The sequence below is a fragment of the Blennius ocellaris genome, assembly GCF_963422515.1.
Source record: "Blennius ocellaris genome assembly, chromosome: 17".
Lineage (NCBI taxonomy): Eukaryota > Metazoa > Chordata > Actinopteri > Blenniiformes > Blenniidae > Blennius > Blennius ocellaris.
The window spans coordinates 3,557,467-3,582,209 of NC_137666.1; the positions used below are offsets into that span (position 1 = coordinate 3,557,467).

At 43.4% G+C, this 24,743-nt stretch overlaps 1 protein-coding gene across 7 annotated transcripts; it reads left to right on the forward strand.

Moving 5' to 3' along the window:
• gphna (gephyrin a) lies at nt 1-24,245 on the forward strand. 7 transcript variants are annotated; one of them, XM_080512425.1, is made up of 24 exons: nt 1-358; nt 5,284-5,362; nt 5,458-5,515; nt 5,777-5,869; nt 6,745-6,839; nt 6,965-7,031; nt 7,735-8,067; nt 9,388-9,489; nt 12,088-12,225; nt 13,722-13,764; nt 13,956-14,093; nt 15,543-15,650; nt 15,885-15,940; nt 16,713-16,832; nt 16,975-17,033; nt 17,134-17,287; nt 17,425-17,546; nt 18,262-18,349; nt 18,505-18,578; nt 19,080-19,144; nt 19,472-19,575; nt 19,722-19,818; nt 20,041-20,179; nt 20,277-24,245. In XM_080512425.1, the coding sequence occupies exons 1-23, from the start codon at nt 151-153 to the stop codon at nt 20,172-20,174; spliced, it is 2,535 nt and encodes an 844-aa protein (XP_080368551.1). In that variant the 5' UTR covers nt 1-150; the 3' UTR covers nt 20,175-20,179; nt 20,277-24,245. The 7 variants fall into 7 exon arrangements, 6 of the variants coding, with proteins under 6 accessions (XP_080368551.1, XP_080368552.1, XP_080368547.1 ...); XM_080512426.1 differs by having other exon boundaries at nt 15,558-15,650; XM_080512421.1 differs by having other exon boundaries at nt 5,458-5,869.
• Nucleotides 24,246-24,743: the final 498 nt, after the last annotated feature.

Here is a 24,743-nt window from a genome sequence, read left to right on the forward strand (position 1 = left end):
TCACCTCACTCTTGTCCGGGGCTTCACAACATACCAGACCTGAGGCCGAGGCCCCAAATCTTATTAGTTTTGGAGGACATTTAACACTTAAAGGACACGAGTACACGCACACACACGTACACACACACACACACACACACACACACACGCATGCACACACTCCAGCCGTCCTCCAGAGGTGCAGCAGCAGCGGCAGCGGCAGCAGCAGCAGCAGCAGCCCGCACACCACCACCTCCACCTCCACCACACAGTTTCTATGTATGCGCCGTCACAGTGCAGACGGAGGTTGTAAACATGGCGGCGGACGGGATGGTCCTCACCAACCACGACCATCAGACCAGAGTGGGGATACTGACGGGTAAGGCGGCCGCCTGGCTAAATGCGGCAAAACGCCCGCCGACGGTGCGGGGCTCGGTGGCGTTTTGTCGTCGGTGGTTCTTGTCGCCGCGTCCGTGTCACGATACCGAGCCGTCTCCGCTGCGGAGCTAGCTGGCGGCTAGCCGCTCCGCTAACCGGCGCTGCTCGCGCCGAGGTGCGGGCAAGAGCGAGGCAGCCGTGACAGGTCGGACAGGTGTGAGGATCGCGTCCGAACGCGCGTGTGTGCACGTATATGTTCATGTTTGACACTTTTGCATTCGCACACGGGGCACAGCTGTCATAGCCTGGTTGTACTTGTTAGCTTTAGGACAGTATAGTGAGATTTTTTTTTTTGGACGTCAAGTCAGAGTCGACGGGAAAAGTCCCCCGGCGGAGACTTTCAAAATAAGCTTCGAGCCGCACGCCGGTGGCGTATCTTTCCTGGGATTCGGCGCCTCTACTGTGAAAGGAACACCGTCGCGTTTCCGGTCTGGCTTTGCCGCGTTCGCGCGAGCTTGACGCGAAGTTGAACGTTGTATTTTCCAGCAATGTAGCGTTACCGAGCCTACATGAGCTGCATTATTCATTTCCCTTTGCAGGTCCTATATGTTGCCCCCCGTTCCACGGTGTTTCCCCGATACATCGTCTCCCCGAAACGCTCTTAAGGGCGGCCGCGGCGTTTCACGCTGGACGCCCCTCGCTCCTGTTTATACCGCACATATCAGCATTTTATTAATCCTAAATCGTGCGTTTGGTCGCTTCTTTAAAGAGAGAGAGAGATAGAGTGAGAGAGAGAGGCGGCAAGGCGCAGCGCCACAGGGCCAGATGATGAAGGGAGCTGTGCGGTTTGTGGGAGCTGCTCCTCGGATTAGCTCGGCTGATGTTCGTCGGTGAGTCGTGCAGAGGAGGAGGAAGAAGAATAAGAAGATGATGATGATGAGGAGGAGGAGGAGGATGAGGACGACTGGGACCAGTGTGGCAGCCACCAGTTAGCACTGCTGTCTTTTTTTTGTTGTTATTATTTTATTTTTGCATTATTTATTTATTTATTCTTACCAAAGCAAGGAGGGGAAGACGTGAGGATAATGCTAAAAAGGACGGCAGCCAGCAGCTGGCTGAGCATCCGAGCTGAGAGCAGCTTGACCCCGCAGTCCGTCCAGCAGACAGCAGTGCTCCTGTCTGTCACATGCAAACACACGATACTAATCCATTCATGTGCTGCTGGGATCATCTCTCTCACGCGGACGTCATTTGAGGTCGAGCCAAAAGCAACTTCAACAGAAAATTATTGAAGCAAGAGCCCCCCCCCCCCCCCCATATTACTGACAAGATATTGGATGTTCTTGTCAATCCAGGTCCCTTGGAACATTTGAAGTTTCCTCCCTCTTCCAATATAAAAGCCATCATTTTGAATATTGTCAGAATTATGGATGCAGCTAAATGGTTGACCATACGCCCCCTCTGTAGTCGGGACCAGAGATATTTGTTCATCTGAATCAAGGCACATGAGGCCAAACCGGCCTGCAAGAGGCTCCAATCTGGTCCGCTAAAACCGTCAAGCAAGTGGTAAATGGATTTCACGAATATAACCCTTTTCAGCTGCTTGAGAGGTCCCAAAACCCCTTCAAATACCCATCCATACGCCAATGGAGGTGACCGCCACGCCAAGGCCTAATCCATCCATTGGGATCAGTGTCTTGCTCTTCTTTAACATGTGGACAAGCAGAAATGGGGAATTGAACCTGCACCCTTCCGATTGGGAGACAAGTGCTCTACCAACTGACCCGGAGTCTAAGAATTCATTGATTTCTTTTGTCCAGATAGATAAATTATAGATACTGCTTTATTGCGTAGGCACATACAACAACGTAATGTTTCTGCACAAGGATCAAAACTAGGCTAAAGGAAAATATTGGTTTTCTATCACCTGGTAACTTGATTATGTGTCTTGAAATGATTATAACCCATATTCATCACTACTGGTCTCTTGAATACACACAGTACAATATGCTATAACCATTAAAAAATAGGTACGACAGGGACGTTTATATAGACAGATGACTATTTTGGATTGCTCTTAGGGGTGGCACTCTGGACGCAAACCTTGCGGTTATTGTCCGTCTACTTATACGTGCGCAGAAGAACTATTCACTAGTGTGCAGTCGTGGCAAGTTGCATTTTCAGTTTCCAAATACATTTGTCATGTAAACGGGCACCTAAAATGCAAGCCAAAGTTTTCTGTTGTCGCTTGAAAACATTTTTAGTAAATATATTGGGGATAGCTGATGACCTCTGTGAAGTGGCTCGACCAATTTTCTATATCTTTGTGGCCCTCAATGAAATACTCCCCCGATGTAGACGAATAAACACTAAACTCGCCATAACCATAATTTACTCCTTTTACAATAACGGACCTTGCACAGAAATGTTTATCTAACATCTTGAGCCTTCATTCCAGTTATTTTGAAGCTCTAGTATGAACTCGATTGAATTTAAGTCCCAAAATACAATTACTAATTATGACGTGCCCAGTTTTATTCTTTTATTCTAGTGCGACGTTGCTAAATTTTCACATTAGACTTTAGCATTGCCTCACATCAGACAACCCGCAGAATTGAACTGTCAAAACCAAATTCTTGTGACGCCGACATGCACAATATACATACAGCAAAAAATTGTATTCATGTGTATTTGTGCTTTGTTTGTCATCCTATTTGGCCCGTCAGATGGCGCCCTGCTGGCCGAGATGCCCCCCCCCCACACCCACCCCTCCCCACCCCCCCACCCCCTCCACTGGGTAGATGGTGAAGAGAGCTTAGTGAGTGATGTGATTGCAGGAAAATGCGGATGCAAGAGAACGAGCACTGTTATGAATGAGAACCAATCGCGAAGCGAGAAGTCATTAACATCATATTTATTACACGTTACATCACAATCACAATTATGATTTCAGACCGCACTTTCACTTAATGTCATGCAGCCCGGTAGCCCTGGTTGTAATCTGATTAGAGCCGATGCCAGATTGCTTCTCGCTTTCGTAGCATCGTGCAAAAATGGCGATTGCAAAACATGAGCAGTCGTCTCAGAAGGCGATGCTTTACGATTTTTTTTACGATTCTGTTGCCTGTCACGTGTGGAGGAAATCAAGGTTTTACGGAGACGGCAATTCTCCGCCGATTTGTGGATTTCCGTAGATTTGAAATTGATGATTTAAAAAAAATATTTTTTTGACATTTGTTAAATTGTTTAGGGGGGTGTGAGGTCCTTAAATTATATTGCTATCATCAAGGACAAGGATAGATTGGCGCTAAATTGAATCAAAACTCAATTTTCTGCTACTGCCTCGCTAACAGGAAATGAAACGTATAAATAATTAGTATAACCGATCAGTGATCAGCTGAGAATTAACGAGTTCAACCCGTTAGAATGCTCGTTTCACTCTTAGTCAGACATACTGTGTGCGGCTTGTCAGATTCCAGACTGTTAGCAGTATTTTCCGTTGATATAATACATGTTTTAAAAAAAAAAAAAAGACCAAGAAGCATTGCATCAATGCAGAAAGATAGTGACTTATTTTAACCCTACATACTCTCACTTTTCAGCAGATATCCGAAAGATTTGCAAGATTTTGTTTCCATGTCTTATCTTGTACTTGTACAAAATGGGTAGAAATTGCTGAAAACCATTCGAGACCCTCCGGAACCTTCAGCTTTTGCCATCCCTGTGTTGTACCGTGAATGTTTCTGGACTTAAAGTGCCGCGGTGGAAACGTATTCAGAGTTTGGTCTGGTGTGACGTGTTGAAGGTGTTGCTTTGGTAGGAATAAAATGGGATTCCCAATACGTGTGCTGTTGGTAAATAAGGACTTGGTACAGGACTGTCTGAAATTCTTCTGGAAGTAGTCTTATTTTTCCAACTTACGAATTGTCCCAATACTCGCCATGCTTGTCTGTTTTGTAGTGTATTGGTGTAAATGGAGGCAAGGGCTGCTCGTGAGAGACTTTTACCCAAACACCAGAGTTCACAGTCGAGAGTGATTGTTCAATATTTGTGTCCTTGAACTCAGTGTAGCAGAGTTTACCCAACAAAACAAATAAACAGTTTGTAGATTCTTTTGTCACAGCGAAAATAGGCTACAAAATGGTTTAGAGGTGTGTGATTTTTAGTATTTACCTTGATTATTAGAAGGCAACCATTTCATTCTTTATGGGGTTGTCACTGCTGCCTGTTAAGATTTGACTACAAATCCACAATTTAGTTCTAAATATTGAAGTATTTGATGGTTTATCCTTGAATATTTTCTGTTCCTGAAATATTTGATGCTTTCCGCAAACCAAAAACCATAAGAACTGTCATGTGGAACAACGTTCTCATTTTTAAAAATGTACTTTTGTAGTTCGGTCTTCTAATCGACGTGAGTTTCTTATCAATCCCATGTTTCACACAACTCAACAGAAACGAGCCTAATTCAATAATTCCGTCTTTCTTTTAGTGTATTCATGTCCACGGCTAAAAAGCAACTGATGACTTAATCTGAGGAGAATAAACTGTGGACAGAAATATGTAATTATAAAATAAAAAGCACCAGAATCTATTCAATATCTCCCAAAATGCTGACGGAATTAGCCGCAATGAACTGTGTAACGACTCTTTTGAATAATTAAAAGCTTCTTTGAGTCTTTTTCAATGTAAAGTTCTGATTCCAGTTCCCTGAATTGTGACTCCTCTGGTTGCCGTAGTCAGTCAATATAATAAACAGTTTATTTTTTGGTTGAGAGTGGAGGACTTCAAATAGAATTTTAGCCTTTAATCTCAGGATTGGTAGAACATTTACTCAATTATTTCGTTGTTTTTTTTTTAAAACTGTGTCATCAAATGCGTCACTTGTTTCTTGTCTGCTCACCGGGACCTCTGTCCTCCTTTCAGTCAGTGACAGCTGCTTCAAGAACTTGGCTGAGGACAGAAGTGGCGTCAACCTGAAGGATCTCGTCCACGACCCTTCACTGTGAGTCCACGTGGGAGAAGCTCAGAGCCTCCACGATGACTCGTACTTGTGACGGTCTGATCGGATTAACCGTGGCCCTCGACTCTCTCTTGCAGACTCGGAGGAGTCATATCTGCCTACAAGATCGTCCCGGATGAGATCGATGAAATCAAGGTAACCCCTCCCTGGCTTTGGGTCGGTCGAGACATCCCGACGGAACGCTGCAGGAACACTTCGGACTTTTACACGCTGTCCCACTCTGACCTAGAAATAATAAACCTTCCTCCGGTTAATCAATCTCAAAGTCGTTGGCAGCAACTCGTCACCTGTTGGCGGAGAACTGTTCTTTCTTCTATTTGGTCGTTGTGGAGAAATCGGCTTGAGTTTGCATGCAAAATGTTTGTGGTGTGTGTGTGTGTGTGTGTGTGTGTGCAGGAAACACTTTTGGACTGGTGTGACGACCAGGAGCTGAATCTCATTCTGACCACTGGGGGAACTGGCTTCGCGCCGCGAGATGTGACACCTGAGGTACGCGCCTACAGTTGCTGGGCTCGACTTGACGGGGGAGCCATTATTCTTTATGACGCGCAGTACAAATCCATCTGATGTGTTTTTATATCGCCGCTTAAGTTCATCTTGTCGGCTCACGTGAAGGAAGCCATTTTAGGTCCTGTGTTTTCACCTCTTTTAAACAGCACTGGACCTGCGATTCTGCAACATTTCGGCCTTGTAATTTGACACCAACCTCACTGTCTTAAGGCTTCTACACGTTGTGCGATAATAACAACGTTATAACTTCACAGCTTGCCGCACTTTACGACAGGAATCGAGTAAACTTAGGCCACGACATGAAGTTTGTTGTGTGCGGTTTGTTGCACGATGAAAATGAGGAGGAGGATATGGTGACGCGTGGTAACGGCTCGGAAAAAAAGAGGCCCAACTTGGGATCCTCATTTTGGAAAGAGAACTTGTAACGATGTACTAGTTATCATCTACTAGCAATTTACTCGATTTTCAACAAAACACGCCGTCGATGTCAGCAGCAGTCACGATGACCCTAAATTATCTGACGCTGAGTTTTATCGCCGGTTGTCTTTAGTCGCAAGGCTGTGATAGCGGCCGTCCTTGAATCAATCTCACATTGTGACGTAGGGCCACAGATTTAAAGCCGACACCAAAGATATCGCCGCGATTGCTGTATTTCCTCTGAGACGGCGTGTATCGCCCCTTAAAAAGTTGTCAAAACTGAGTTAACATACACGTGTCATCAGATTAAAAAAACAAAAAAACACGACGTGTCCTCTTTAATCATAGCGAAAGAACATTTTCTCAATCAGAACCACGGCTCTTTGGGGACAAACGTGTTGGTACATGGTGTTAATCGGCCGGCGATTATGCCGCAGGCCACCAGAGAGGTGATCGAGCGGGAGGCTCCGGGGATGGCCCTGGCCATGCTGATGGGATCACTCAACGTTACGCCGCTCGGCATGCTGTCCAGGTGAGCCCCGGATAATCTCGCTGTTCTGTTGGGCTCGAGCCGCGGCGTTAATCCCCTGTTTTCTCACCAGATTAGTGCGCGTGATACCCGCTCCCCTAATCTGCTCTCTCCTCTGTTGTTTCCAGGCCCGTTTGCGGCATCCGCGGGAAAACTCTGATCATCAACCTTCCGGGGAGCAAGAAGGGTTCCCAGGTACGAGTCTTTGACGTTGCAGCTGCGCCGGCGTGTCCATCAGGGATTCTTCAAGTTAATCCCATCTACATATCGCGTTGGAGAAAAAAAAGTATATATACGGAATTGAGGTGCAATACAGTTTTCTTCCTGTTTTGACAAAGTTGTTGCTAAAAAAATGAATAAAAGGGAAGTTAAATAAAAAAAAAAATTAAACCTTTATTGTCTTTTTCTATTTATGACATGTTATTGGTTACATTTCAGAAACTATATGGTGATAATCATAAATACTGTGCCTCGTTGAAGTTACTTTTTTTTATATATGTATTAGGTTTTTGTCACGTTTACATGTCTTTGATACAAAAGATATACATAAACCACTCAATTGAAATATATGTTGGAGATATTTTAATCTGTATAAGCAACAATCTCTAGGCCACAAATTTGCACTATGATAGGCATGATTACTGTGAGTACATAAGTTAGACGACAGTTGAATAAACTTAAATAGCGCGATTAAGTGTGGGACTTAGAAATTCGATGTGATCCAAGTTCTATGTTTTGTGATCCTTTCCACCCACGTTGATTTAAGGAAGTTGGAGCTTTTTTTTACAGATACTGTAAACATACCTGCTTACCCGCAATTACAACGATCCACCTCACTCCGTGAACACTCGTCGTGTTTCTGAAAAGTGTTTCCTGAAAGCGCTTGTCCGTCTCGCAGGAGTGTTTCCAGTTCATCCTGCCCGCCCTGCCTCACGCCATCGACCTGCTGCGCGAGGCCACCGTCAGGATCAAGTCCACGCACGCCGCCCTGGAGCAGCTGCCCTCTCCCACCCCGCTGCTGGCCAACACGCACGCCAACATGCACGCCAACGCGCACAGCAACACGCACACCATGGAGCGTGGCACCCAGTGCGAGGAGGAGGAGGAGGAGGAGGAGGAGGAAGAGGAGGAGGACCGGAGGCGAGGGCGACACGCTCACAACCACCACCATCACCACCACCACCACCAGCATGGCTCTTCCCACATCACTGCAGCCGCCATCGCTGCCAAGGTAACCGGTCCGTGGGACGGGCGAGCGCCGCCGCCTCCTGAAAGTTGACAGATTAAATTTTAATGATCACTTTTGGGGGAAAATGGGTCATTGCAGCAGCAGGCTACTGTACTACATACAGTGCTGCTGCAGGACTCGGTACACATGGTGGTAGTAAGAGTGGGGGGGGTTTACAGAAAGTAGGGATTTTTTTTTATTTTTATTTTTTTAATTTGTCAAATAAACATTGTAAAGACAGAAAAGCAACGCACAGCGCGTGTAGTCAGATCAGGGCATTCAGCATCCACATTTGCTCTTCGTAATCTATGTATTTTATTATGGAACACTTTGCAGACGTAACATGATCGGATACTATTGCTTGCACTATTTTAAAGGTCAATTCAAGTGCATGTGTATTTTCAAAACAACCCACCATGTTTGTAGTTTAGAAACAGCAGGTCATAACTCACAACTGAAAGAATGTCGACATCTTTTTATTTTTCATTTGGGAGTTTGTTCTTTAAGTACCGCCTAAATTCACTTTTAAGTCCGACACAAGCCGTTTCTGCTGCAGTATCCTGAACCCTCTTCCGGTGAAAGCCTCCTCCCTCAATTTTTGGCAAACTTCCAGCTGTTACGAACCTTCCCCACGTATAGCATCGGATGCTTGTAATTTGACCCCGGTGTCATCCTCTCCCGTTGCAATTTGACGCGGCCCTTGCCATTTCATATTCGCCTCACTGTTACAAATCAGGGCGATTAAGGCGGCGTCGCGTTACAAGGTGTCGTGATAAAGCTGGAATCAAACTACAATGAGACCGGTGTAGATTTTTCAAGGCACCACAGAGAGGCTGGTGTCTAATTACAATTCAAGACAAAGAGCCTGCTAAAACGCTGCCTAAAAATAGACTTGGAAGCTTGCCAATCAGATGAAATTGGACTTTGAAGCTTGGGAGACTGTAAAGCAGCTTATAGGAGTCGGATTATTAACTTTAACTCAATGTTTTTTGTAAATATAAAAAAATATTTTAAGTTACCCTTGACTATGAGGAAAAATGTTGGAGGCATCTTTATTTATACCTCATAATGCAGCAACCAGAGGTCTATATATCATAAACAGATATGTGCAAAAGTACTGCTCTTTTCTGACAGGGGGGGTGAAAACACTGCGCATCTAGGATTTCTCTAGAATGTCTTCATTTTGTGACCTCAAACCATTTCATGTCATTCACATGGTCTGTCTGTGTCAACATGTGCGTGTGTGTGTGTGTGTGTGTGTCTGTGTCTGTGTGTGTGTGTGTGTGTGTGCATGCCTGCATGCTTGTATCCGTGTCCCATCAGACGAGCCATGCTGTCGTCATGGCTAAGGGCGCCCCCTACCTGCCCGGCAACACGCCCGCCCCTCCCTCTCATTTCACCTGCTCCTGTACTCATGACCAGCAGGTGAGGCACTCGCACGTACACCCGCCCGTCTCCTCCTCCTCCTCCTCCTCCTCCTCCTTTCTCATCGGCCAGTTCATCACATCCGTCAGTCACAGCGCCACTCGGCACTTCGCTCCCCACACTCTGGGATTACCTGATTTTGCAGTTTTGTGGGGAGTTAAGTCGGCTTTTGAGTTCTGAGACTCACACTGGTTCTTACATATTTCTCCCTTTTTAGAGTGGGACTGTGAACGGGTTGAATGTTTATCAAACCCGTGCCGGTAAACTACAGCGGAAGCCATCGAGAAATACTGAAACACATCCTGCCTTAAAGGGAGAGACACCCTCATGTCGCCTGCAAATGTGCAGCAGCCGTGTCTAATACAGCTTCCTGAATGAAGTCATTTCAACATCAACTTTCAGGTTTAGATTTGAGAATATGAAACACTTAACCAAAATACAAATTCGAATTTAGATTCTGCACAACATTAATTGCACAGTAAACACCGGCCTCTTCAGTGTATGAATATTCACTTTCTTATTCGCTTAATTCTTCCTCCTATTGCCCCCCATATTCAATGTTCATAATCGGCTTGTGTCAGTGGAGCAGATTTGTTTGACCTTTCTGAGCCGCCATACATTAGTAAAGTTAGTAATACGAAGGGAGAAGGGAGAACATGCAAACTTCACACAGAAAGGCCCCAAAGCCGTGAAGAGACGGTACTCATCGCTACTCATGTAGTCCTATTCGGAAATGTCAAATCACATTACGGAGTTATAATTTAACACATGTTCTCAATGCAGTATTTATTTATTTATTTATTTTCAACTGATGGCTTATACGCGTCAAGCATTTCCACATTTGTATTTTTTTTTTTTACGAACTGATTTCAACCTAAAATTTGCTGGAAGCTGATCTTTTAAATCCTGTTCACATGGGACTAGTGAGATCGATTTCCGTTTAATCCTACCTTAATGTTTCACTGTATGTATGTATGCTGTGTGTCTGCTATTCCCGTTCCCGACACTGAGATTTAGTCTCTTCTCATTTCTGTTTCTTGTTTCGATAATGGGCTGCAGCGAGATCCAATAATGAAAACTTTTGATAGTATTTCTTTTTTGGGGTGCCATTGAACGACCCATTGAAAGCAAGAGAGATCAAATTGTAGTCGGAGATAATCCCTTGCTCGGTAAATTTGAGCAAAAACACGGGCTTTGTTTACCCCAATGTGAATGTGCCACACACTGATGTGGGGGTGAATTGCTAAATCACATGAAGTCCTTAGTTCCCGGTGTCTGATCGGTTGCTTACAAAAAGCTGTTGTACACATTGTCGCTTTGCCTTCACGCCCACCGTAGCACACGCTGGTGTCATTCCGTGTCATACCAGGTGGAAAACCCCTTTTTCGTCACCCAATCTCGATCTTTGCGAGAAATAATTAAATGTCTCCTCCAGGTTGTGCATAAAAAATGTCTCTATAGTCTTTTTAAATTGTTTTTTTTGACATGTCTTCATGTATTTCATTTCTAACTTTCCCTCTAAGAGATGACGGAAAGTCCACACACAGCCACAAAGACAACCAGGATCTGCAGAATACCATCACTGAACTAAACCCTGGTCGTTGCCATTATAAGGGATTTACACTCTGTTCATATTCCGACACCGTGGCATAAAGCTTCAACGATCACCACACTGCTTTCTTGAACATAGCCGTGACTCCAATTACGTCAAAACAACCATGGGATCTTGAGAAGTCGAGGAGAACGCTTTTGGGATGTGTGTGGAACAGGACAAATCTATTAAATCCAATCGCCCAGGAAAACCTTTGACGGCTGTTCAACTATCAAATAAAACTCCATGTATAAAGAATTAAAAGTCTAAAGTTGAGAATAATATCACGCTTCTTAGTGCATTTTGCAAATAGTGTCGCACACTCCCTGAAAATATTATTCCTCAAACATGAATTCAAGTATTAACTCGTTTTGCAGCCACACATGTTCCGTGAACCTTCCCAATAGTTTGAGGATGTATTGCTATAGCTTGATATCGGCTGATAATATTTCTGCAATTATGGATATAAGTTCTTTTCAGCAACATTTTTTTTTTTACAGCTACAGGGTTTGTTTTTTTTGGCAAAGTCCAAAAAATAGAATTTTACACATGAGTTGTTGAATATAGTGACATTATATATCAGTTTGGAGGCTCTTGTTGATTTAACATGGAAGGATTCACACACAACCTCAAAAACCATTTATGTTTTGGTCTGTATAAATTAAAAATATTTATATTATACAGCCTACTTATCTGCCATATTTCTCCCCTCGGTGTCATTAATGTGTTTGCTTCCTAGCCAACACCAAAAGCAATCTTGTAGCAGATGATTTTGTCAGTGTTGTCATAGCTTGTGGACAAAAATTGTTAGTAAGTTTAAATCCAAGTATAAACGTCGGTAGCATGTAAACCAATGTCCCATCTCATTTATTCCCGATTTACTTAAGAAAAAAAAGTGACATTTTCAAGTTGTACACAAATAAAACGAGAATTCTTTGACAAGCATTCAAGTGTGTGTGCGTGTGTTGTGTGTGTGTGTGTGTGTGTGTGTGTGTGTGTGTGTGTAGATCCCGGACTCGATAATTTCTCGAGGCGTTCAGGTGCTTCCTCGAGACTCTGCCTCTTTAAGCTCCACCCCTTCCGAGTCACCACGGGCAACACAGGCGACATCCCGCCTTTCCACCGCCTCATGCCCGACACCCAAGGTACACACAAACCTGCACGCACGCACAAACCAAAACAAATCGGAACCGACCAGAAATCGGGCGCCTCTCTGCCAACGAGAATCGATCCAGAAACCAGTGTCACTTTGCTGAAGGGTAACAAGTTTCCTCTGTCTATGGAGCATGCCGTCGTAGATGTAAGTTCCCCTGCTAACAGGCGTAGACAGGTGCCCCACCACTTCCCCCATCAATCACACTGGCAATGGACAGTTCCTGCATAATTCGAGTTCCTACTCCGCTCAACGAGTCCTCCTACCTTTCACCGTCGGTTGTTTTTTTTTAATTCATTTTGTAACGTACTCCCCAGCGACAGAAAAGCTGCAAATTTGAATCCTCGGCGCCAAAATTAAGCAAGATGTCATCCACTTCCTTGTGAGAGAGCATCCAATGAGTACGCCAACGATAAGACGTATACCTCCCAGCGCTCTGGCAAATTCAATTCCTCATAGTTTCTCGACGGATGTAGTCATCCTGACTCGGCTTTTCAACACTTAACAACTGTGTCCCTCCAAGTCACGTTCGAGGTTTACAGTCTCGGGACTTGTGTGTTGTTTGGAATTGAATGGGAGTGAATGGGACTTGTGAGATTTGGCGCAATCGCCACAGAACGATCCTCAGTTGTGGTACATTCACAATTAAAAGTGGACGGTGGGATTCAAAAAGTGGAAAGTACTCAAATTATGCTGGAATTGTTGTTTTTTTTTTGTTGCTGCTGTTGTTGTTGCTGCTGCTGTGTGTATGTGTGTTCACAGATGGAAGGTTTGGTAGGATTAAGAAAGTCTTTTGGTGTGAACAGGTGAACTACGGGTTTTGGTCCAGCACCTGACGGTTCAGACTTATTGATGTGGCTCAGTTGAAGGCCCAATGCAGAGCAATCGCACCGATTTTCTTTTCGTCAAACCTTGCAAGTGTGAACACAAGAATTTTAATTTGAAGTCTCTCGGAGGGCGTTGGAAAATGTAAAAAAAAAAAAAAAAAATGTATTTCCGAGTTCTGGCTGTCACATAACTGTCACTCTGATAAAATGGTCGTTATAGAAAAATCTGCCCCTCGTCTTTGAGCGAGCTGTGACTTCTATATCAATTTTCCTTTCAATTTGAGGCGACCAGACATAGGAGTGACTGATTTATTGAAATGTGAACAGATGTGATGTAAAGAAGAGTAAAATGTCATGACAGCTTTTTACACAGTGCTTTCAGACATGCTTAGCACACATCGATATCCGAGGCGTGTCGGTTAGTTTGAGCTCAGCCATTCAGAATAACCTTCCCCCCCAAAAAATCATGCATTTTTCCCTCTGGAATCAGATGAGTCGCCGCTAAAATCCATGTTATTGTTTTCACCTCTTGCGTACGAGACATGAAATAAAGCGCCCGGGGCTGTCCCGTTGCAAAGCGGCGCCGACTGAATCGACTCCGTTACAATGCGTTTCCATCGACCGATGACCAAATGCAGAACATGTGTCTGTCTCTCTGCAGGTTCAGTCACGATGTGGCAGTAATGAGAACATTCTGAGAGCCAGTAAGTTCTCTGTGTCTGTTTGTGTCTCATTAACATGCCAAAGCTTTACCCAAAAAAAAAAAAAAAAAGGCAGTTTGCATCACTGAGGAAAGTGTAGAAAGACACTCTGCGTGTTGTTTACTCAAGAGCATGTCTTCACCGTCTGTCCACTCACGCCCCGTCCTTTTTCTCGATTGTGTTTGCGTGTCCAGGCCACAGCGCGGTCGACATCAGCAAAGTGGCGCGTCGTCATCGCATGTCCCCGTTCCCGCTGACGTCAATGGACAAAGCCTTCATCACCGTTCTCGAGATGACGCCTATTCTGGGAATCGAAGTCATTAACTACAGAGGTGAGTCCTCGGAGCAGGACACCGTGTGACTCACGTCTTATTTTACCTTTTTCTTTTTTTTCATTTGAACAATTCATAAACGTCACTGGTCTGAAGCTGTCTGATGCTTAAAGGCGTGATTGGGGTGCTCTCACGCATATATTCGATCGGTAGCGTCGCGTTTACATGTCTTGCCAACCGAGTAAAAAAACGGTGTTTTAAGAAGAGTTTACAGTGGTGCTGGACACGATGTTTTACCTTGTCTTCGTTTTTCATGCAGTCCGAGCGTTTGGATTATGCACGCTATCGGAGCGGAACTGGACTTTGATGTTAGTGGTTGGTTGGTTATTGTCTTAAATAGTTTAGAAATGCAAAATGAGGCCCCCTAAAAGAGGCATCATCAGTTAAGATTTAAAGGCCAGAAAGTGATACCGTAATTTCCAGACAATTGAGCGCACATGAATGAAAGCCGCACCCGCGACATTTAAAAACAAAGCTCGGCGTTTCGTGACGCACCTGAATGCATCGGCGACGTATCTGTGGCATGAAGATCATTAACACGTAAAAATCCCTAAATTCGCCGTGTCGTGGTTCAAAGCGTGTGAAAAAAAGTGTGGTTTATAGTCCAGAAATTACGGTAAACTACTTTAGCGGTATAATGGACCTCTGTTGATTCCCTGCTCACCCTCAAAGGTTCAACCATAGACTTTCATTTATTTATTTATTTATTTTAATTTACCGTTAAAGTAATAAATACTTGAATCAGAAATTTGAACTTTGTCATGGATCATCAGTCAACTCCTGTGATTCTCGGTATTTCATCACTCGAGTCTCGACAAAACTGCTTCAGTAAAACTAAATATTGACACCCTGAAGTTCATAATGAACATTAAAGACAAGTCTGGGTTTGTCCGGTTCCTAATATCCTTCCAGTGTAGTTGACGGATCATGTGCAGGCTGGAGTTGAATCGTATCTTATAAATGAGCAAAATTGGCCATATAATGTCTTTTTCTGACACTTTCTTTCCAGCAATGTTCAATATTTGCCACAAAAACAATTTGAAAACGATTAGCTCCGGTAGAATACGTCGCTCTTTTAACTCATCGGGCCAGAACATTTATTTGTTAGGTGAGCATTAAATGAAATCGACTAACAGCTGTAAATTAAGTAAAAAAAAAAAAAAAGTTGACTCCTTCACGATCAGTAAAAACACCGGGATTCAGACAAACGTCACGTGTTGCTTCTTCTGTTCAGTTGCTGAAAGCTTCAAACATTATTTACAGTTTCATCTGCAGTGTCATTAATAGCAACTGTTTTTTGGGGGGTTTTTGTTTTTTTTTTCCTCATTGGAGCAAGAACATGCAAAACACTATCTCTTAAGCTGTCCCACAGTTCTTTGCAGTCACTTTTTTTTTTTTAACAATCGTATATACCAGTGAAGTGCAGAAGCTCTAAATTGAATTGGTCAGTGCTGCTTTCTGCAGATGGTTTGGGTCGAGTGCTCGCTCAGGACATCTATGCCAAAGACAACCTTCCTCCGTTCCCGGCCTCCGTTAAAGACGGCTACGCTGTACGAGGTGAGATCGCCGTTTCCCACGTGAAACTGGGACCCACGAGGTTCACGCTAAACATTTGCTTTCACCCGTTATGAATTCATGGGTTCGCCGGCAAATATATTCACAGGTCAACCTCCTCGCAGAATTTCACGACATTAAACATGTTCTTTGGCGGTCCTTAAACAATTTGAGCTGAGCCACGGTGATCTAATTTTCATAATTAACACAAACGCCATCTCTGTCATTGACCTGTAGCTGCTGACGGCCCAGGGGATCGCTTCATCATGGGAGAGTCCCAGGCTGGACAACAGGTCAGCGCTAATACAACTAACACTGTTAACAACACTGTCACTACCTCAAGTTGTCTCAATTTAACCCCTGGTCGTCACACTGCTGCATAAATACTGTGGATCGACCAGTTCCAGCGTGACAACAGTCAATTCCAATGCTCCTATTAAAAAAAAAAAAAAAAAAAATGCCTGGGACGCTTTCTAATGGTTTGATCAGTATGTGTGCAGAGTGAGAGCTCTTTAAGTTTTGAAGTAAATATTGATTTTCTATTAAAACTGCAAACTAAAGAACATTGTCTTATCTTTCCAGAGTGGTGCAAACCATTATTTTACATAAACAATACATAAATCCAGGTTCAATGCGATCTCAATACGACAAGAAATTTGATAAACCCCAATAAATATATTTCATGTTGTATGAAGAAGCTGTGGCGAAACACTGAATTGCTAATTGTTCATAGATAATTAGTAAATAAGTAACAAGCCGATCATTCGGCTGTTCCTGATTTCTTTACACATCAACATTGTTTATTTGTTTTTTTAAATGGGTTCTTTCACACATAGTGTGAATATGTTATATATATTATGTCATTGAGATATTTTATTTTTTTCCCCCCCACACAGCTATTCTGAGCTTTCACACTACAAATCAACACATAATCCAGTCACAGTGAGAAAAACAGAACGACTCGCGACAACAACCATGGGCAGCCTGCTCCTGGTCCCTGCGCGTCTGCCTCTTCATTTTAACCCAGTGAGCACTTTGCGTGTTTGTGTGCATGAACATCCGCAGCCCACCCACACAGTCATGCCGGGCCAAGTGATGAGGGTGACGACCGGGGCGCCGATCCCCTGTGGAGCCGACGCCGTGGTCCAAGTAGAAGACACAGAGCTGCTGAGGGAGTCGGAGGATGTAAGAAACAGCGCGCCGCGAGCCACTTGCGTCTTGTTTTAGTTCGTCTGACGAGGTTCTCCCGTCACTGCAGCGTGGAGGACGAGGACGCGTGTTGCGTTTTGCAGCTGGGGTCATTTTTGAAGGCTTGTTTTTATTGCAGGGCACGGAGGAACTGGAGGTGAGGATCATGGTCCAGGCTCGGCCCGGCCAGGACATCAGGTACAGAACCGAGTGGGGGTGGGGGAATCAACTTTTCAAAGATCGCGTTAGAAAGAGAATCTTGAGTTAAAAAGTGTCGTATCGTTGTGTACTTGCACAGGCCGATCGGTCACGACATCCGGCGAGGCGAGTGCGTGTTGGCCAAGGGAACACACATGGGCCCGTCGGAGATCGGCCTGCTGGCCACAGTGGGAGTGACCGAGGTCAGCGTGCACAAGTTCCCCGTGGTGGCCGTCATGTCCACTGGCAACGAGGTAAACAGCATGCAAAGTACTTTTGGAACTTTTTGGGGTTACTACTGAATCCACAGACCAGACATATTTTGAACAGTTTAAAGTTGGGATTAAATCGGGTGACGTTGTCGTTATCGTGTTTGCTCCTGTGTGTGTAGCTGTTAAATCCAGAGGACGATCTCCACCCAGGGAAGATCAGAGACTCGAACCGCTCCACCCTTCTCGCCACCATCCAGGAGCATGGATACCCCACCATCAACTTGGGCATTGTGGGAGACAAGTGAGAAGATTTTTCTTTTGTTCCCTCATTTGACTGTCACTACCGATCAGGTGGATCAGTGGAAAAGGAAAAAGTGTGAACTTAAGGTACACACAAGGACGAGGCAGAGATCCTGCAGGATTTAGATTCTGTCTTGAGACAGGAAATCACAGGACACAGAACGGAAAATGTACCATTAATAAGTTTATGCCGATGATTCACTTTTAGGGCACAAAAACTACAATCCCAGACATTCAATGCCCAATGAGGAGTCCTGATTTAAGGTCTCGTCAACATTGGTGTCGCTTCATGTTAGACGATATCCAACAGTAAGTTCTCACTGCTCGAGCGTCTTCCAGGTTACACAGAAACAACTCGCCACACAAATGCACTCTGTCTGTCTACTGCAGACTCCAACAAATATAAACTGACCCGGAGTGACTTCTGCAAGGCGACGCACTGCCACTTTGTTTAGATCTCAATGACCAGAGTTGAACTTCAGAGTGCAAAAACAAACAAAAAAAAAGAAGCACTAAATCCTTCACACTTCATAATGTGTCTGAACACATTATCCATCAACAATGTCCAGTTAATATTGTAATTATGATGACATAACGTGGCTACAGAGACAAAGTGACCTCCTCGGATGTGACCGACGTCCTTCACAGCCCAACAAGGAATTCAAACCGTTTGCTTCAGTAACTCCTCCCCGGCGCTGTGTTGTGTTGTGTTGCAGCCCCGATGACCTGCTGTCGGCTCTCCACGAGGGAATCAGCCGCGCCGACGTCATCATCACCTCAGGGGGCGTGTCCATGGGCGAGAAGGTGAGCGTTCCACTCGCGGCCTCTTACAGCTGACATGTCGAGCTCCCAAAACCCATTTTAAATGAGGATTCTCGACATTAGCTCATCAATATGGGGCTTCATCAGACATGTTGAGCTCTAAAGTGTATTTTCCCCGTGTGCTTTTTGCTCATCAGGACTACCTGAAACAGGTGCTGGATATTGACCTTCATGCTCAAATCCACTTTGGACGAGTTTTCATGAAACCAGGGTGAGATGCGAGACGGGGGGGTAGCTTATATGTTGCAAGTGCTAATATTGTGCCTCATACGTTATGAAATATTAGCGGAGCGATATGGTGGGCGTTGTGGTTTCCAGAGCTTGATAGTGGAATATGTTTGACCTTTTTTAATGAAACTAGTTCCCCATAATGTTAATATATTGAGTTGAATAGAATAGTTTTGGATTTCCACAACAGATTCTTTGTAAAGTATCATAGTAAGTATAAAGCACAGTGAATATTAATACTAAAAAAATAGTTTGTATATGTTTGAAATTTATGCTCTGACATCAGTGCTGTTTTTATTTCCCGGTGCCGGTCTACCTTTTTCACGTGTAATGTCGTTTGTGTGATTGTGTATTTGTGTGCTCATTTATTAGTTTTTGTTTTAGATTTTCCTCGGGGTTGCAGTGGCGATTACCGAAGCTCCCCGTTAGCACTGTGAACACCGTGACTCACGACCGCCCCGTCTCTCTCTCTCTCGTCTCTCAGTCTTCCTACTACCTTTGCCACTGTCGACATCGACGGGACGCGGAAACTCATCTTTGCTCTGCCAGGTGCTTATGCCGCCGCCTGTGGAGGAGGCGAGATGCAGACTTGAAAAAGACGAGCGCCCCCGCTCCGTTGGGAGTTGACGCCAGACAGTTTTTGTTTGTGTCGTCGGTGGTTTGGGACGTCGATCAAGACGCGCTTCCTCACGACGCACAAAAGATCAGCTCAAAGAGTCTCGCGCAGATATCAGCTGCTAAACACACTTTCACACGCGCCAGACTTGGATTAGATTCAAGTGTACATTTATAGTCTGCTTAATCTCAAAATTTCCAGCCGTCAGTCTTCCTTCATACGAGCCCTGTGCTGTGTTTTTTTTTTTTTTTTTTTCGTAGGTAACCCAGTGTCTGCAGTGGTGACATGTAACCTGTTTGTGATTCCTGCTCTGAGGAAAATGCAAGGCATTCTGGATCCTAGACCTACAATTATTAAAGCTAGGGTAAGAAATGCACACATATGTGTACAGCACCTCTTCAAATAAACCCTGTTGTGTCTCTCACTCTTTGTATCTTGGTATAAATATAACATGAGTGGGGTTTTTTGTTTTTTTTTAATTCTTTTTTAATAATACACATATTGTTTCAGCTTTCCTGTGATGTTAAGCTGGACCCCAGACCAGAGTACCACCGCTGTATTCTAACCTGGCATCATCAGGAACCACTGCCCTGGGCACAAAGCACAGGTACAAACATGGACTCATTGACATGACGCATTCCCCAACTCTAACCTCATCCGAGTGAGTATTCCGACCCTTTACCCCGCGATCAAGCATCTCCACTAACCGCATTCCATTGTGTCTTTTCACACGAGTCCGAATACAGGCGCGCGACGGAGGCTCGGCTCGACAGATGTGCATTTGAATTGCCTCGCGCTCGGCGTGACGCTCCGTTTCCTGTCTTCTCAGGCAACCAGGTATCCAGCAGGCTAATGTCAATGCGTAGCGCCAACGGCCTGCTGATGTTGCCTCCCAAAACAGAGCAGTACGTGGAGCTGCACAAGGGAGAGGTGGTGGACGTCATGGTCATCGGACGGCTATGATGCAGGTGTGTTGTTGCAGCAGTGTCGCCCCCCCCCTCCCACCCCCCCCAATCGGCCGCACTGTCTGGGCTTGACTCACTGGCGTCTGCTTCTCCCTTCCAGACTTCATTGTCACTCGCTACCGATTCACCGTGGCGGTGCCAGGACTTCTTGTCTGGACAAGGAAAACGGGCGAGGGCAGGAAGTGGTGCATGTCTACCTGGTCGCCATTAGCTGTGATGTCATATGCAACAGCCAATCGGAGCCAGCGCAGGCTGAGTCCTCATTGGTCTGCTCTGAGGAGATCACTGTATTTCAATGAAGAAGAAAAAAAAAAAAAAACGTGGAAAAAATATATAAAATATGAGATTTATTCTGTAATATTATTATTATTATTATCCTGATGATAATGATTATTAATATTCTTAATTAATATTCTATTTATTATTATTATCATGGTTCTGATTGAATATTCTCATCTTAGTAGTATCCATGCCCTCTTCTCTCCTGTTCATTTGCTTTGTGCGTTTGACATTTTTCCCTGGTAGATATAGAGAAATAGAGACTTGCCTCATCCTTCCCCCACTCCTCCTAACCTTTTTTAGCCCTTTCTTGTCATCCTCCTCCTCCTCCTCCTCCTTCTTCTTCTTCTTCTTCTTTTTCTACTTCTACCTTTACTGCTACTCTGTTCTGGCGTCGTCTATCCAGATATAGAAAGTCCTTGATAACCCGTCCCTGTCGTATCAGTACTCCCCTTCTCAGATACCACATACCGACCCCTGACATCAGTAGAGACTGAAGGGGAAAAAAAAAGAAAAAAGGAAAAATAATCGTTGGGGGAAGGCATTGAAGCTGCTCATATAGTTTGTGCCAGTACAGTCACTATTGCCAAAAAAAAAGGAAAAAAATACAAGGATTCTTTGTATTTACTACTTTAAGTTTAGTCTTCACGTATGATGCTTTTGAACCACACTAAATCTCATCATGACTCTCAATGAAAGCCATGAATTTCTTCTTCTTAGCTGGGTCAGCGGGTCACGTTTAGGGAAGAAAAGAAAAAAAAAATCAACAGCTTCATGAGTCCGATATTGAATCAAAAGGAAAAACACAAGACTTTTGGGATTGTTTTGTACTGCTGCCAATATTGTTTTAACCCTGCATTCAAGTGGTGTTTTACCCACAAGTCTCAAGTTTACACCATTGAGAACACAAATTGAAATATTTAGACTTTGATGAAGGGAAGGTGAGAGTAATGTCCTCTTAGCAGACCACTGGTTCTCCCAGAAAAAAAAAAACGACAGTTACTTTAAAAGGAATCATGTGGGATTTCAATAAGTTGCATTTCTGTCGCGGAGCTGAATGACGAGATTAATGTCTCCTGTCTGTTTCTTTCGAAAGACCGGAAACAGTCACAGAGGCTGTGTCCAAAGCGAACCAAATGAAATATTAAAACTAAGTGTTTGTTTTACTCGTTTAGTTCCTGATCTGACGTGAATCAGAAAAAAAACTTCAGGTGGACTTTCTTACTGCCAGACAGATATTAACACAGACGGTTTCATATCCGGGACATTGATGTAAGAGTGGCATCAATATAAGAAAGTGTTGACTTAAAGCTGTGAAATGTTAATAAACAGTTTACATGTGTAACAGAGTTTTGCGGCCAGTTCAAGTAAATTCAAATATGAGCGAGAGTGTTTGTTACGGACAACGATATAAAAATTATTATGAAGTAACTACGAATGAAATGTTCAGACAAAAAACAAAAAAAGAAAATTAAGTAAAAATGTCAACTATAAATTTTGAAAATGTTAATAAATATTGGCTGAATTTAAAAATGTGAGCGGTTGAGATCAAAGTAAAAACTTCCGATGGATATAATATTTATGAAAAGGGGGAAAAAAATCTTCCTGGAGAAAATTATTGAATTGAAAAATGTCAAAAAGGTTTGAAATATGACAAATGTAGGAAAGACCGAAAAACAAAAATTGTTTACAGTAAATACAACATGCAAAAACTCATGAGTATAGTTGGAAAAATAAGCTGGCTCAAATCCGAATGGTCACAAATATTTGGAATCACGTAAAAAAGTAATGAGCGATAAGGAAAACAACCTCGTTTAGATATTAAAAGTAAAAAATTCACCAACAAGATGTAAATGTGGTCAAGAAACACGTTGACAATTCAGACAAAATCAGCTTTTAACTTGACAGTCATTCTTCAAGCTGCAATTTGGTTTTAATCTCAACATTTTTGTACTAAATCATCAAAGAAAAGAACAAAAAAAAAAAAAGAATTTCCACCGTTAATTGGCTCTCACATGCAACCACATCGAAAAAGTGTAACTAACATGTAAAAACGACATTTATGTTGGGATCTTTCCAGCTCTGGATCCATTATTTGGTGCTTCAGTGAATATTTCTGGTGACTGGATGGTGTGTGTCGAAGACAAACAAGCAAACAAACAAACAAAAAAAAAAAAGATCTAGACTGTCTTAATCTGTTAAGGAGCCAAAGATTATTGTAGTTAGTTTTGAAGGCTAGCTTCTGTTTGGCCAGTCATTGGCCTCCATATCATTTATTTATTTATCCGTTTATTTCCTTTCTCAATCATAAAACTGCTCCAATCATCCAAGAGTTGTGACATACTTGATTCCCAACTTTCCAAGGAAGCTCTTGACCCGGCATCACTTGAAAGCAGGGTGTCACATTCAGGTGCTCGTAAAACTGCGCTTATTATCCACCAACGGCGGTGTTAAGGTGCTCGATCAAAGTCAAAAAGAATCAACACGGCTGAAGGCTGTCGATCAAGGCGTCGTGCGACTGCTCGTCTCTCTTATGTACTGTACCTAGTCTGAGCGTATAGAAAATCTCGTTTGATATTCAGCCCGCTGCGACTCCAAAGTTCTCCTCCCGGCGCGAAGTGGAAAAAAAACAAACAAAAAAAACAACCTGTTTACCGATCGACGGAGGCCACTGGGATGCGTTACGCGTGGGCCCGATGCACCGTGTTAATTCCTCTCATTGCTGTTGGCCTCGACACGACTTTGTCGACACGGTCAAAGGTCGGATGCTGCGTTCAGGTCGTATGTATCGGATGAAACTGCCACTTAAAAATCTCTTTTTTTTCTTCTTTAAAAAAAAAAAATGAAATTAGAATTATACTAAAAAAAGTCACCAAGATGATAATAACCTATATGTCTGATAAATCTCCGATGGTCGTCTTTTAACTCGCAGAGATGCGGGGCGGACCGTGCACTCTGCTCGCCATCTTTCCTCCATGACTTGAATGCAGCATCAGTCAGTAGTTTTCGAGCTCTGACCGCTCTCCTGACCGGCCGACACTCTATTCCGTCCCGCCCTTCCTCTTCTTCCTCATTATCCTCTTTTTTCCTTCCTCCCCTCTTCTCACTTGCATGCCCATAAAGGGGGGCGTGTCTTCCTCTTTGGGCAGGTGTTGTTCTGGACCAGGCCACCCCCCCCCCCCCCCCCACCCGGATCTGACTTAAAACCTTACGTAATGGAAATGCGATTACCAGTGCCAACAGTTATTTATTTATTTATGTTGTTGCTCCTTCATGAGGTTTGGTTCTTAGAAACCAAACAGAAACCGGTATTTTCATCGTTGGCTCATGCTGCGTTCATTGAAGAAAGACTGGAGTAGAAAAAAACCAAAACAAAACAGGGTGATATTTTGTAAAGGCAGTCGTTAATGCTGTGAATACCATTCGATTTACATTAAGAGTATTAAAATATTTCCATCTTCATAGGTCTTTTTTTTTTTTTTTTTTTCTCCCCTCCAAATTTGACAGCTCACATCAGCGATATATAACTCGAACGCAGCATCAGAGCGTGTCCCGGCACCTGCCCAAGGAGGACCAATCAAACCCAGATAGATTCATTTGAGTAAGAAGAAGCAGGTTATTGTTAAACTGCCTTTGTACTGAGTGATTCGTAACACTGGACTGAACTCAGTGTCACACTGCACACACTATAAACTATGACCAGCACTTGTAATGAAGCAATGACACAGCATTCTACTACTACTGTATAAATATAATGAAGAGGATGTTTTTTCTGTAATGATATTATTGAAACTGAAGATGAATTAATAAAAAATAATCCTGATTATTCTGTAACTCGTGGTCGAGTCTCGTTCTTTGTGGCCTTCCTCATGTGTATCGTTCGCGTTGTTAAAGTTTTTTTTGTTTTTAACACTTAAACTACAATAATGGGAGTTTATTCCGGAGTTCATCAAACACAATACATCTCAAGCTTTTAGAATTTTTCCAGCTCCAAGTTCTGAATCTGCAATCATTTAGTTTTGTTTTTCCCCCCCATTTGGAACTCGTAACTTTCCCACTTCCTAATTACTCATTAATACAGCATACGTACATCAAAAATGTAGGATTACACTATATTGGTGTGTAAAAAGCGTGAAATTCAGTTATCACAGCAGCTTCTTATTGCATTATAATATGAAGAAATTATTATTTTTAAGAACATATATTGAAATTAGGATTTTTTTATATTTCTAAAATGTGTTGATAGATAAAGTATTACACAGTATAATGAAAACAAGAAACCAATACA